We start from the raw sequence: 15561 nt of genomic DNA on the forward strand, positions 1-15561 counted from the left end.
AATATGGTACAAATACACAATGTGATTTTATTCATTTGTAAAGAAAATGAAGACTATATGAAAATTTCAGGAAAATGGATGGGTCTGGAAAGATTATAGTAATGGATATAAGCCAGGCTCAGTAAGAGAAATGATGTATGTTCTCTGTCATATGTGGATCTGAACTTCAAATGTTTAGATATGTAAGTAGGAGTGAGTCAGCAGAGGCCAGAAAGCTAGAAATGGGCCATGGGAAGTGGGTGGGGGATGGGACAGTAGCACACATGGGATACGAAAGTAAAGGGGTGGAGCACTGAAGTTGGAAAGGTTTAAGTGGGGTAGGAGTGGGGGAGGATAAAGACGGGTGGGAGGGTTAACCAAAATGAAAGACATACGAAAAAGCCACATGGACACCTACTTCTTTCTTAGCTAGTTAAAAATGGTAATTTTAGGCCAGGTGTGGTGGCACACACCTTTAATCCCAGCACTTGGGAGGCAGAGGTAGGAGGAGCACTGTGAGTTTGAGGCCACCTGAGGTTACACAGTGAATTCCAGATCAGCCTGGGCTAAAGTGATACCCTAGCTTGAAAAAAAACCAAACTAAACCAAACCAAAACCTGAGTTTTAATAAAAACACCCTGCATGTGTGGATCCTGCTGTTTCTAGACATCATAGGTTATTACAGAAAAATCCCAGTGCCAGGGATAGGATACCTCTCAGTGAGATTTCAGTTAGGGAGGGATCCCCCCAACAATATAGATTACCAGTGCTCTTGGGTGCCTACCAATACTAGATGACAAGACCCTTTTGCTGAAGAAATCTTCTTTCCCACTGGCTAGCTGTCATAGTGCTGGACAGTGCAATGAAGGCTGCTAGGCAAGAAGTCATCAACAATCTTACCCAGAAAGCTATTCAATCAGCTAAGATGTGCCCTCTGGTGCAATAATGGCACAACTCTTATGGAGGTAACTGCTCCTGACTGATTTTGAGGCATATTCCAGAGGTGAATCATACCTGGCACTGAAAACCCAGTGAAAATCATGTGGCTAGGAAGGTGATAGGCTGTAAAAGGGAAACTACTACTGTTGTTTGGCTAAATATGTTGTGTCTTTTTTGTGTGTGAGGTAGGGTCTCTCTCTGGCCCAAGATGACCTGGTAATCACTACGTAGTCTCAGGGTGGGCTTGAACTCAATGGCAATCCTACCTCTGCTTCCCAAGTGCTGGGATTAAAGGCTCAAATTTCCCTTGTAGTATGTATGTTCAGGTCCATGAACTGGTATTGTTTTCACCTTTGGTTAGAGAAGCCTCTCTTTGCAGAGGAGTTTCAAAACTGATCAAAGTGCTGAGAATGATTATGGAGTGCTTAATACTACATGAGACATCTACATAACCCCTTCAGGATTCAAGAATCATTGTGGAAGAGAAGGCAGAAAGAGTATATGAATCAGAGGATGAGAAGGAGTGCTATGGAGCAGTCTTTCAGGCATGACATGGCTGCTACATTCATGACCTCACTGTACTGTCATAAACTGTACCGAATACACACATATGGGGCCCATTAACATTCTGACACAGATAATGGAGGTGGGCCTAGGGCCCTCATCCCTTCATGAGGACGTACTGGCAGTTCATGGAGACTGGGGGACCAGATTTTCTGCAGTGGCATAGCCACTGGTAGGATCCATGTGCTGTGGGAAATAATGCCCCACTTGTGCTTATTCAGGCAACCCTAATTAAATGCAGTAATGCACACATACACCAAAGCAGAAAAGTGACTAGCTGGGAAAAAGGGGTTTAGTGGCAGGGGGTGCCAGATCAAACAGTTATGCACATGGATAAAAGCTGTCAATAAAAGTTAAATAAAATCTAACTTAAATAAACAAAGAAGGTATGGGGAGATGGCTCAGTGGTTAACGGTGCTTGCTTGTGGAGCTAGAGATGGCTTAGCAGTTAAGGCACTTACCTGTGAAGTCTAAGGACCCAGGTTTGGTTTCCTAGTACCTACATATGCCAGATGCCCAATGCAACACATGTCTGGAGTTCTTTCGTAGTGGCTAGAGGCCCTGATGCACCCATTTTCTCTTTCTCTCAAATAAATACATAAAATACTTTTTAAAAACCATGTTGCTTGCAAAGCCTGCAGGTCTTGGTTTGATTCCCAGTACCCATGTAAAGCATATATACAAAGTGGTGTATGCATCTGGAGTTCATTTGCAGTGGCAAAAGGCTCTGGAGTACCTACATTTTCTTTTCCTATTTTTAACAAAATAGATTGCCTCTTACCACTTCTCAGAACATTATTTTATTTCATTCATTCATTATTTATTTATTTATTTTCATGGTAAGGGTATCACTCTAGCCCAGGCTGACCTGGAACTCACTCTGTAGTCCCAGGCTTGCCTGGAACTCACAGCAATCCTCCTACCTGTGCCTCCTGAGTGCTGGGATCAAAGGCATGTCTCACCACCACACCCATCAGAGGGAGAGAGACAGAGAGAGAGAGAGAGCGAGAGAGAGGGAGAGAGAGAGAGAGGCAGGCAGGCAGGCAGAGAGACAGAGACAGGTGGAGAGAGAGGGAGAGGGGGAGAGAGAGATAGCACGCTAGGGCCTTTAGCCACTACAAACAAACCCCAGACGTGTACACCACGTTATGGGCATGCATTACCTTGTGCGTCTGGTTTATGTGGGTTCTGGGGAGTTAAATCTGGGTCCTTAGGCTTCACAGGCAAGCACCTAAACTGCTAAGCCATCTCTCCAGCCCAGAACAGTATTTTAAAACAAAAGTTTGACCACATCACAGCCTTATCTATCTAATCCTACTGCATCTGGTGAATAGAATTCTAACCCTTAATCACACTGGTTACCTGTCTTGGGTGAATTTGCTCCCTTGCACCTCTGGTCCAATAAAACTTGATTGTTTATGGGGAACTTGCATTCCAGTCTGTACTGACTCATGCCACAAGGCTTTTATTTCAATGACTCCTGTTGTCCTTTCCACTTTCCCTACCTACCTCAGTTCCCCTGTAACCTCAAGTAAGCTTTCTTCTGAATCCAGACTCCAATTAAAACTTTAAAAAAGTACCAAGTGCAAGCCTTTAATCCCAGCCTCAGGAGGCGGAGCCTAGGACTACAGAATTTGATCCACATCAGCCTGGGCTAGAGTGAGACACTGCCTTAAAAAAAAAGTACTAAGTACAGAAAAGTTTGTGGTGCTTTCTGCGTTTTTGTGATTAACAATGAAAATACTAAAAGTGCAAGATGTAAATTTTAACACACCCACCCACCCACCATAAACCAAGCTATACAAAAAGCATGGGCACAGTGGCTCACGCCTGTAACCATAATCACGGAGAGGCAAGGCAGAATTGAGTTAGAGGTTGCCTAGCTTTGAGTAACCTGAGTCTCTTTAAATTAAAAAAAATAAACAGTAGTCAAAAAGCAAAACGAAATTTAAAAACCCAAAATAAAACACAATTTTACGTGTATGCTTGATTTAAAATACAGTCTATATTTTCAATTTTCTCTCGTTCGCCATCTGCAAGAACCCATGTGCAGACGTCTTAGAGACCCTACTGGATCACCCTCAGGTTGGTCCAAATTCTCCTTTGCTCTGCTCTGCAGTTACAACTATTCAGCGTTCTCCGTCCTAACGTGAGGCCACGGCGAATGTGCCTTCCGTGGGGTCGGAGCTCCGAGGCGACGCTCTCGGACCCAGGATCTGGCGGGACGATCTGCGCGCCGCTCGGAGGAGCGGCTTCCTCGGCAGCCCCGAGAGCACCAGCGGTCCGCACCTATCACGCGCTGGCTCTGGGCAACTCGACCAGAACATCAGTTGGCCTTGAAATCCGGACAAGGAGATTCTCTAAATTCCGCCGTGCAACGTGACCAAGCACGGAGACTGGCAGGAAGACAAGGGGGGCGGGCGGGGCCTGGGAAGTGACTGTCACCGGAAGTCCTGTGGCGCGCCTCCGTCTGAGTTCTCTATTTCGGCACTCGACTGCGCAGCCTCGCAGGTCTCTGGCGGGCTCTGCTGGGATCCGCTCTTTCGGCGCTCGACTTACCCGTGCTGCTGCCGCCGCCGAAGGAGGAGCAAAGCTCAAGATGGCGGACAAAACGCCAGGCGGATCTCAGAAGGCCAGTTCAAAGGTAGTTTGCTAGAGGTCTTCGTAAGTCCGTGGGTCTGCCGCGGTCGTCCGGCGCCTTCACATGCTTCTGGCCTGCGAGGGCTGACTGGGGTGGGGGCCCGAGCCCTGGTCGCCGCGGTAGGCCCTGGCGCCGCCGCCGCCGAGGTGCGCAGCTTGCGGGAGGCCTGAGCGCTCCGCTCCGTCCCAGCCCGGGGTTGGCTCGAGCCGGCGCGCCGGCGGCGGGCGGCGTGTGCGGGCTTCTCCCTGCCGGCCTGGGGGTGAAGACAGGGTTCCGGCCGAGGCCCGGCGCCCCGGCAGTGCCGCTGCTTGCGGCGGGACGCCACGGGACAGCGCCCGGGAGAGGCGGGAATCGCTCCCGGCCGGGGCTGGACTGTCCGTTTCCTCTCCCTGCGTGCATGCTTTGGGATCCCGCTCGCTTCGAGGTCGTCCTCGATTTCCTCCATGTCCTCCCGGAAACAGTGGCCTGTGGTCTCAAGTTTGCGGGCTGAGGCCCAGCCGGGGAAGGTCGTAGGTGGGAAGTGCGGGGAGCAGCGCTCCCGTGTGGGTTCCGCACTCCACACGTGGCTTCGGCCTCTCTTCGGGGGAAGTGGGGCATCACTTTGGAGGGTCTACACCAGCTCGTGGCGAATTCCACCGGAAGGGAAAACTTGTGTAGACTTGGAAGCGGAGATGGGCCCCTCGCCTTTGCGTGCACAGGGAAGCCAGTGCACGTCTTGTGAACCCTTGAGCCCTGGAAGTACTGGATGGAGCGTTAGTAAAGTTGTGTTACCATCTAGTTTTTTAGTTGTTATCTTGGTCAGGATATTTAATCGGTTTTTTTGTATTACTATTTTTAGGTCTGAGTTTCTCATCTCCATATTAAATGTAGTAAGTGCAGTCATCAAAGTGAAGCTTTAGATGCTGATACAAGAAATTGGCTAATACTTCAAAGGTTTAGGGACTTGACATTGTGATTGTAAGTCAGTTATTAGGAAATAAAGTTGACAGAAGGAGAGAGTTTTGCATTTGCTGTTTTGTTTGAGAAACATACCCATTTTATACTTGGTTTTTTAGTTTCTTTTTTCTTGGAGGCAGAGTCTCACTGAAGCCCAGGGTGGCTTGGGATTCAAGGCGATCCTCTTTCAGCCTCCTTGGGTTTATGGGTGTGAGCCACCACACCGTGTTCATTTTCTAATAAAACTGAGTTTTCCTGACATTTGCTGAATGATCTTCACCAGACCTTTAGTTTGTAAATAAATAATGGGCTTACTAAACATTCAGTTACGTGAAGCTATAGTAAGGGGACAGTTTGGGGTGTTTCTCGTTAAAGCTTCACTCATTCAGTTTCCTTCCTTCCAGTAACTTTCCCTCTTCTTCCTTAGGGAAGGAGGTAACTATGTGAATATCTCACTCTGCCTTTTCATTTCAGGTTCACGACAAACAGCTTCCCATGGTGTTTGGGAACTGTAGCTTAAGCTAGCTGCTGTAATACTCAAAGCTTTTGTTTCATCTTAAAGTACTAAGTATCCCCTCCTTGAGGTTTTGGATACATTGAAAACATTGCAGTGTATGTGTTTAGACTTCATTCTGAAAGAATACTTCTCTTGGTAGGTGAATGCTACTGGATTTTTTTCCATCAACACACATGCAGTTTATATTCTTTAGATTGTCATCTGTTGTCAGGTTTCTTACTGACATTTGGGAAATGAATCAGGATAGTCATTCACTCATTTATTTTCTTTTCAAAGACCTGGTCTCAGACTGTGCTGGCCTTACACGTCCTATGTAGCAGAGGGCTGGTCTGGAACTGCTGAACCTCTCATCTTTACCTCCCAAGGGCTGGGATAACAAGAGTGTACCATCATGCCTGGCTCTTTCTTAATTTTCCTTATTTTGTTTTTTCAAGGTAGGATCTTTCTCTAATCCAGGCTAACCTAGAATTCACTATGTAGTCTCAGGCTGGCCTCAAACTCATAGCAGTCTTTCTACCTCAGCTTCCTGAGTGCTGGGATTAAAGGCATGTGCTATCACACCCTGGTATTTTTTTTATTATTATTTCTAAGAAATAAAATTCGGTCACTTTTCAAAATGTCAGGATAAAGTATTTCTTGGATTGGAGAGTTTTGATGCCGTATTGTAGCTTTGATTTTGAGAGGGGAGAGAGCCAATAATTGTTACATAAAACATTATTTATCATATTTCTTTACAATTTAATTTGTAAAAATTATTTTACCTTGTTTTGTTTTTATGCTTAGTACTAAGCATGTATTTCTTTTTTGTTTGTTTGTTTGTTTGTTTTGTTTTTCGAGGTAGGGTCTCACTCTGGTCAAGGCTGACCTGGAATTAACTCTGTAGTCTCAGGGTGGCCTTGAACTCATGGTGATCCTCCTACCTCTGCCTCCCGAGTGCTGGGATTAAAGGTGTGCACCACCACGCCTGGCTAGACATGTATTTCCACCTGTGGAGCAGGCCTCCAGTCCAGTTAGAGTGGTTGGTTTTAGAGTAGTTGGTTTCCTTCATAACAGACATGCCACTATTGTACTAGTTAGGACATTTGGCCTGGCTGGCCAATCTTACAGTGCCCACTAGTGTTTACCACCATCAATGATTTCTGTCTCCCAAAGGGCTGCATGCAGTGTAGTTCTTTTCAGTTTTCTGACACCTAGTCAACATGGAGGAGGTTTCCAGCTCTGCTCCAGCTTGATTTCTCAGTGATCTGCAATCCAGGCATGTGGAGTCATTAGTAGTAGAGTCTTACCATCTAGTTCTAGTGGGCAACTAAGAGCCTTGGCATTGACCTGTAATGTTTTGAAGGCATCAGGGACCTCCCTGGCCAACAACTCACTGAAATCTATCCCACCTCTGGCACTGAAAATTTTTCTGGTAACAATCTGTGGCTTCTGGGTACACCATTATCCAAAGAAGTAGGTTTTGTTATGGCTTATTCATAATATCTTGTTAAAAAAAACTTTTTAATTTTTTTAAACTGTTTTTGTGCTACTGTCTTGTCCTATCCAAGGCAGACCTGGAATTCACTCTAGTCTTAGGCTAGTATCCAATTTACAGCAATCCTCCTACCTTTCCCTCCTAAGTGCTGGGATTAAATGTGCACACCTCTATAACTAGGAGAGAGGTTGGGAGAGGGGGAGAATATGAATGTGAGTGGGTGTACCAGGACCTTCTGCTACTGCAAACGAACCCTAGACTCATATGCCACTTCGTGCATCTGGCTTTCTGTGGATACTTGGGAATCAAACTCGGGTCATTAGGCTTTGCAGGCAAATCCTTTGACTGCTGAGCCATCTCTCCAGCTCACATTTTAGATTTTGATTAACCCTTCCTTTACTTAATCTCTTTCTTTCTTTCCCTCCCTCCCTCCTTCCCCCCTTCCCCCTCCCCCCCTTTTTTTTTCTCAAGGTAGGGTCTCACTCTAGCCCAGGCAGACCTGTAGTTCACTATGAATTCTGAGGGTGGCCTCACAGCAATCCTCCTACTTTTGCCTCCCGAGTGCTGGGATTAAAGGCGCATGCCACCACGTCCGGCTACTTAATCTCTTTCCTGGATGCCACTTAGACCATTTTACTCCCAGGAAACTGCCCCTCTACTTACATATCTACAGTACCCGCCTTTTAAGTCCTCCCCTATCTTCCTTCCTTTAGAGACCCTTTCTAGCTTTTTGCCCTCTACGTGACTTTCTCTTAAGATATAAAGTGATTACATTTTTTTTTTTTTTTTTGGTTTTTCGAGGTAGGGTCTCACTCTGGTCCAGGCTGACCTGGAATTAACTCTTGTCATCTCAGGGTGGCCTTGAACTCATGGTGATCCTCCTACCTCTGCCTCCCGAGTGCTGGGATTAAAGGCGTGCGCCACCACGCCCGGCTGTGATTACTTTTTTGGTGAGAGGTAGTTTGTTGTGTTTTGGTTTAGAAGTGTGACTTAAGATTCTTCCCCTCCTTTTTTTGGATATAAGGTCTCACTCTTTAGCCCAGGCTGGCTCCATACTTGGTATGTAGGCCGTCATTTAACTTAAGGTAATCCTCTTTAAGGCCATATCCATTTTTCATATTCCATTTTCTTGATTAGTTTGTTTTATAATTTGTTTGCAACACTGAGGCTGGAATAGGACTGTTGATATTTCCTAAAAACCCATTTTGGTTTTCCTTTTGATTTCTATTTCTGAAATTTTTTAGGAAAAGTAAACCTAAGGAAAGATAGTCATTGGCCTTCGTGGCAAAAGAAGAGATCATTTGGTGTGCAAGTTGAAGACTTCTGCTGCTTTCTACAAAAAACATAAATTTTACATAAAAGTAAAAAGCTTGCTACAAGATTTCAAAATAAAGAACATTAATCTTAGAAATTATTTGCCTCATCCTTTTATGGTTGCTAAGGATAGGTCTCAGGGCCTTGTACAGACCAAATATGCATTGAGCTGCTATTCCCCCAGCCCTCAAATAATTTTTTTTTTTTTAAGTCAAGAGCATTTGCCAGTAACATTTGAGGATATTGGTAAAGTTACAAGTCTATTTGAGAAGTTAAAATGTTTTCAGGTCTGCAGAGATTGCTTAGTGGTTAAGGCGCTTGGCTATGAACCCTAAAGATCCAGGTTCAATTCGCCAATACCCACATAAGCCAGATGTACAAGGTGGTGCATGATGCATCTGGAGTTTGTTTGCAGTAGCTAGAGGTCATGGCTTGCCTATTCTCTCCCCCCTCTCCCCCCCTCGTGTATGTGTGTGTGTCTGTATTTCAAATACATACATAAATAAATAAAATATTTAAAAATCAGTTCTTAGAACCATTCAAAATATAAACAAAGATTGTCACATATTGATACTGTTTGTCATGCAATGAATTTATTTTATATTTATTATTTAACTGTATTGTACACAGAGTATGTCTTAATGCTTTAATAAAGCCCCTTACCCCTCACAAGTGAAAATTTTGGTTTGTTTTATTTTGTTTTGGTTTTTCTAGGTAGGGTCTCACTCTAGCCCAGGCTGACCTGGAATTCATTATGTAGTCTTAGGGTGGCCTTGCATTCCTGGCCATCCTCCTACCTCTGCCTTCCCAGTACTGAGATTAAAGGCTCACCCATGCTCTGCTAAAACCTTGGTTGGGATAGTGTAGGAAGCTAGGTTGCTGCTACCAAATGAATGGATAGCGTAGTGTGTTGACAGTGTAAAGTGTAATTTTTTTGGTAAGTACTTGACAGGTTGAGACAGACAATTTTTAAAAAGTCCTTATCCAGTTTTGGAGGAGCATGCTGTGTGTATGAGGACATCATTACACATTAATACACAAGGCCGAGCTGTCAGAAGTATGTAAAACTCTTAAGTGAAGGTTGGGGAGTCTTCAAGAACTTGGTGGAATTTAAGCAGTGACAGAGCTTTGAAGAGCCTAGTTAGGGTATTGAAAAGAGGAGTAGGGCTGGAGAGTTGGCTTAGTGGTTAAGGTGTTTGCCTGCAAAGCCAAAGAACCCAGGTTTGATTCCCCAGTATCCTCATAAGGTGGCACATGTGTCTGGAGTTTGTTTGCAGTGGCTGAAGGCCCTGGTGCAACCCCCACTGCACACCTCTTTCTTGCTTTCAAATAAAATAAATTAAAAAAAAAAGAGTAAAGTGAAGAAAATAAATTGCTGGGGATGAAGTGCTGTGTGATTCGGTTTAGGTAGTGCTTAGTGAACTTGTGGGGCAGCAAAAGGAGCTGAGACTGGAAAGATAAGTTTGGGCCAAATTGTGGAGGGATTTGAATGCTAAGAAATAAAATTAGATAGCCATGGAAACTCAAGTCCTGTTAGGAAAGATTCTAGGATCCTCCTGAAGTCCAGAGGCTCCAAGCTCATGGCAACAATGCTGGCACCTACCAGGGATTGCTCCAGAGTCTCACCTCCACACTCTTCTGGGAAGCTTTCTCCAATAACCGTACTTGCCCTGTCCCTCTGCCTTTGTGATATAGCCACATTGTTTCAGTAATTGTCTATTTTTAAGTTCCTAGGGACAGGAGCTCCATCTTACATATATTTCTAGTGTGAGGCATAGGATCAGTCTAGTAAGAGGTGCCCGGGAAGTGATTATGTAACAGGTAGATCTGTACAGCAGTGGTGTCTTTAGAAGGAAAGGAAGGGTCTTCATGGAAGACCTGTGCTAAAAGTGAGGGGAACAGGATTTGATATTGGCTGATAATGGGGGCAAGGAAGGATCCAGGGTGACCTGTTCCGTGCTGTTCTCTGCTAACATGCTGCAAGCAGCACTGTTCTAAGTGCTTTATCTGCCCTTCACCATAATCCCGGTGTAGGTGCTTCTTAGCTTTACATAGGAAGAAACTAGACTCACAGTTACTAGGTGTGCAGTGCTAACACACCAAGAAATCTGATTTTAGAACTGTATATGCAACATTTTTGCTACTTCAGATTATGGGTGACTGAGAGTTACTACTCTCAGAAATAAGAAAGACAAGAGAAAATAGTGTTGAAAGAATGCTAGGTATGCATGATTTGAGGAACTTGCAGACATTCAGGTGAGGATGTCCAGGAGATAAACTTTGGGAATAGTTGAAACCTGAATGATGGCCAAGCTTGGGCAGTAGGAGAACTCATTTCAGTACACACAGTTGGTGTGCTTCTTTGGGGAGGGGTTGTTAAATTGGCTGAGGTGAGAGGAAAGGTGGACAAAAAGGAGACCGGGAATGGAGCATGCTGCTGTGGATAGTTTGCTGATTTGAAGTCAGGTGTGGGGCTTTCATTTGAAGTAAGGTGCCCTCAGCTAGCACCATAGAGGGCTGTGTGCTGTCTTGTTGTATGTAGTTTTTACCTTGATCCACTCTGCTAGCAGAATGTTCCTTTTTCCTTTTAACTTAATTTTTTATTTTTTTCAGACAGGCTGTCATGCTAGCCCAGGTTGGCTCTGATCACTTTGAGGTGACTTTCCTCAAAGGTGTGATCTACCAAGTCCAGTTTTTTTTTTTTTTTAATTTTTTTTGAGGTAGGGTCTCACTAGCTCAGGCTGACCTGGAATTCACTCTGTAGTCTCAGAGTGGCCTCAAACCCACGGCCATCCTTCGAGTGCTGGGATAAAGGTATGTGCTACCACACCTGGCTTACCAAGTCCAGTATTTTGATTTATCTCTTTATTTATTTTGCTGTCACCCCTCACATCCCCACTTTTCTGCCCTAAGATAGATTTTTCTCCCTTGTGGCTCTTTATACTAACTTCCTTATTCTGCCTTTTCATTTCTTTTGAACCTTTTCATTTCGGTGAGGAATTGTGTTGTAGACTTCAGAAGCTCTTTAATCATTAGTTTGTGTTCTTCAGTTTTGAAAAAAAAAAGCCCAAACTTATTCCACTTCTGCTATAATCTAAGGAAAGAAGAAGCTGAGCTTCTGTAGTATTACATTTGGTGTTTGCCTCAACCATTAATTTTCAAGGCTGGTCATTAATTTTTTCTTTCCTGTTAGTCTTAAGTCTGAAAGAACCCCAGTCTGAATGTTGTAGCATTAGCAGCAGCAGATCAGTAGTAAGTGTGAAATTTGCAGTAAATGTGGCTGTTGACATCTTTGGTTCATTGAATCAGGTGATTGATCTTCCTGAATCTCACTTTATTTGCCAGCTCATCAAAATTGTGGTCTTTGGAAGGCTGATGGAAATGCTTTGATTATTCCCAAATTTGATGAATGCTTATTTAAGTGATATTCATGATTAGATTACAGAGGTAGCTTCATCTCTTAAATGACTTGGAGTCCTTAAAGAGTATTTACCTGTAAGCTGAGTATATAGGTTTTTGCGGCTTTTGTTTCTGAAGCCATTTGAATGTGGCAGTAGTAGGTAATTAAAGAAATGCTGTCATTTTCATTACTGCTTTCTTGTAAGCTCCTGCTTCTATGTGAATTTCAGGATTATTTTGATAGCTCCCTTGCTCTTTGCAGAGGTATCCCTTTGGGATTTTGAGTTGTTGAATGAAATTGTGTTAAATAAGTAAATTTGAGTATCATTGATATGTTCTTAATTCTGAGTTTTCCCACATAGTAATGCAAGTGCTGAAAAGGTGGCTTGATGTTTGAATTTTTCTGTAAAGTTTGTGTTTTGTCACACAAACATTGTGTATATTGAATTAGTATCTGGGTATTTTGTAATTTGCACTTGGAGAACTCATGATGACCCTCCTACCTCACAGCTTCCTGAGTGGTGGGATTAAAGGAGAAAGTTTTGTTTTGTTTCCTTCCCTAACTCATTAGTCTACTTTTTTTTGTTTGTTTTTCAAGGCAGGGTTTTACTTTAGCCCAGGCTGACCTGGAGTTCACTATGTAGTCTCAGGGTGGCCTTGAACTCATGCAGTCCTCCTACCTTTGCCTCCCAAGTGCTGGGATTAAAGACGTGAGCCACCATGCCCGGCTTCTTTAGTCAACTTTTAAGAAAGACTAGCTGGTGCAGAAAAATGATGGAGAGCCACAGTAAAAGTTGAAGACAGAAAGTAGATGGCAGGGCTGGGGAGATGGCTCAGCAGCCAAAGGCGCTCACTTACAAAGCCTGCTGGTTGGGATTCAGTTCTCCAGTACCCACACAAAGCCAGATGCACAAAGTGGCACATACATCAGGAGTTAGTTTGCAGTGGCAAGAGGCCCTGGCATGCCTGTGTTCTCTTCCACCACTTGCAAATATAAATAAAAATATTACTTAAGAAAAAAGAAGGACTGGAGAGATGGCTTAGTAGTTAAAGCACTTGCCTGCAAAGCCTAAGGACAAAGGTTCGATTCCCCAATACCCACATAAGGCAAATGCACAAGGTGGCACATGCATCTGGAGATTGTCTGCAGTGGCCGAAGGCCCTGGCATACCCATTCTTTCTCTTTCTCTCTTTCTCTCTCTCTCTCAAATAAATAAATATTAGGGGAAAAAAAAGAAAATAGTTGGCAGGAAGAATGAAGATGGGAGATATCTCAGTGCTTGACTATTGTAGTTACCTTCCTTCTCAGTGCTGGGACAAAGCATCTGACCGAAAAGGAACTATGGGAAGAAAATTGTTTCTTTTGGCTTACAGTCTCAAGGGGAAACTTCATGATGGCAGGGGAAAGATGGCAGAGCAGAGACTGGACATTACCTCCTTGCCACAGTCAGGTGGACAACAGCAGCAGGCGAGTAAGCTGACTCAACATTGGCAAGCTAGGGGCTAAATAAACTTCAAGGTGCGCCCCCAGTTAACACACGTCTTCTAGCAAGGTTCCACCTCCTAAATGGCCCCCAGCTGAGGAGCAAGCATTAAGAATACATGAGTTTGTGGGGGACACCTGATTCAAACCACAGCTGTCTGGTTTTGCTTTTGCCTGGGCCTTAGGCTGTAGAATTCAGAGAAGTAAATTGAGTTGGTATAAAAATACGGCCAGCTGTTTTTAGCCTTATGTTGGGACAAGGTAAATAAAACAGTACTGTATGGAGCAATATTAATCTTTCTATATTTGTTTTTTCTACTACATAGGAATTTCTAATTTATTTTAAAAATTAATGTTCATTTTATTTTAAATTTAGAACTGGGTGTTAGGGTCTGTTGAAATATTTGTGGTCATAAGGTAATTGACTTCACTTTTAACACAAATTTGCATAAAAATAAGTAGTACCTCACTTTAACATTAAAAATAACATCTTGGGCTGGAGAGGTGGCTTAGCGGTTAAGTGCTTGCCTACGAAGCCTAAGGACCCCAGTTCAAGGCTCGATTGCCCAGGACCCACGTTAGCCAGATGCACAAGGGGGTGCACGCATCTGGAGTTTGTTTGCAGTGGCTGGTGGCTCTGGCATGCCCATTCTCTTTCTCTGTGCCTCTTTCTGTCTGTTGCTCTCAAGTACACAAATAAAAATAAACCAAAAAATTAAAAAAAACACAACATCTTAATGACAAAATCAAATTGAGCCTCCAAGTAACAATTTCAGAAATATCTCATTTGTTGGTTAGTATTTTTTTTAACTTAGCTTCTTTGTCCTTAGATGTATAGTAACAAAATAAAACATCATATGCAATCTGAATTGTAAATCAATTTCAAGAAAAAAATAACATGAAATTTTAATGGCTGAAAGTTGTGGGAAAGTGCCATTGTTTGAAGACTGAGTTTTCCCAACAATTAGCCTGTGGCATGCCACACTAGAAGCAGCTCTCTTGAAACAAGTTGGGGATGGTGGCTGATTAGAGATTTAATGAAGAGACTTTCCCTTTTGTGCAGTAGACCTTGTACCTTTTACTAGCCAGTGAGGTTAGTTGTGAAATTTCTTGTTAGAATCCACCGTCTGGAGAAAAGGAGGATCTCCTAAGTTGCTGTTTGGGCAGGGTTAATGGCACTAGTTTATGACTTGGGACAGATTTTTGTGCAAATATTCTATTGAAAAATGTTTAAAATAGGGCTGTGTGTGGTGTGGTAGTGCAGGCCTTTAATCCTAGCACTTGGGAGGCCAAGGTAGAAGGATCACTGTGAGTTTGAGGCCACCTTGACAGTACGTAGTGAATTCCAGGTCTCCTGGGCTAGAGTGAGAACATACCTCGATAAACAACCACCACCAAAAATTAAATTTCCTGTCTATACTATGAAAAAGGAACTGTGGTTCAGATATATTTATAAACATTTATATTATGGTTTTGGAAATATTCCAAATTTTAAAGACTTGACTTGTACATTTACTTTGAATCACAACCTTTTTGCCAGAGATTATCTGTTCAGTGTCATTAGCTTAAAAGAAATTGCCACAAGTTGGCAAAGATTAAATTCCTGCAACATTAGAAATTGTAGAGAGGTATTTTCTAATCCTGTAGATACTCACTTATTTTATTTTCAATACTTATAGACCAGATCATCAGATGTTCATTCATCTGGATCATCAGATACACATGTAAGTATAAAAGCATATTTCCTTAAAAAATAAATTATACTTTCTTCTTGTCTATATCTTGGTACATATGATTTACATGGTAAGTAGATTATAGTGCATGTACATTTTTCTTTTACCCTCTTTTGTTAGGTGTTATTTGTATAAACCCTCAAGCCATGTTAAACATTTCTTGTGGGTTTTTTTGTTTGTTTGTTTGTTTGTTTTGCTTGTTTGTTTTTGTTTTTCGAGGAAAGGTCTTGCACTAGCCTAGGCTGACCTGGAATTCACTATGTAGTATCAGGATGGCCCTGAACAATGAGCCTCCTACCTATGTCTCCTGAGTGCTGGGATTAAAGGCGTGTGCCACCATGCCTGGCTTATATTTCCTAATTTTTAAAATTGTGCTTGTAAAATTTTATATACATGAGTATTGGTGCTTGAACAATGACCATGGTAGCCTTACATTATGCATGCATTGTTTTCTCTTGCTGCACATTGTTGATGTGATGATGGGGGCTCCCAAATTCATCAAACAAACACTATTAGAACTAAGGTCACAGATAACACCACAGTGGTGGTGGGTGACTTTAACACCTCACTCTCATCAATTGA

At 43.1% G+C, this 15561-nt stretch overlaps 1 protein-coding gene across 4 annotated transcripts in view; it reads left to right on the forward strand.

The window, feature by feature from the left end:
- Window positions 1-3934: 3934 nt before the first annotated feature.
- LOC101614520 (U2 snRNP associated SURP domain containing) overlaps window positions 3935-15561 on the forward strand; it is a 70927-nt gene continuing 59300 nt past the window's right edge. For all 4 annotated transcript variants that reach the window (XM_004663623.3, XM_045136342.1, XM_004663625.2 and 1 more), the window contains exons 1-2: window positions 3935-4126; window positions 14926-14970. In XM_004663623.3, the coding sequence (XP_004663680.1) occupies window positions 4082-4126; window positions 14926-14970 (90 nt within the window). In that variant the 5' untranslated portion in view covers window positions 3935-4081. The remainder of the gene's footprint in view (window positions 4127-14925; window positions 14971-15561) is intronic.

Source organism: Jaculus jaculus, chromosome 17, assembly GCF_020740685.1.
Source record: "Jaculus jaculus isolate mJacJac1 chromosome 17, mJacJac1.mat.Y.cur, whole genome shotgun sequence".
Lineage (NCBI taxonomy): Eukaryota > Metazoa > Chordata > Mammalia > Rodentia > Dipodidae > Jaculus > Jaculus jaculus.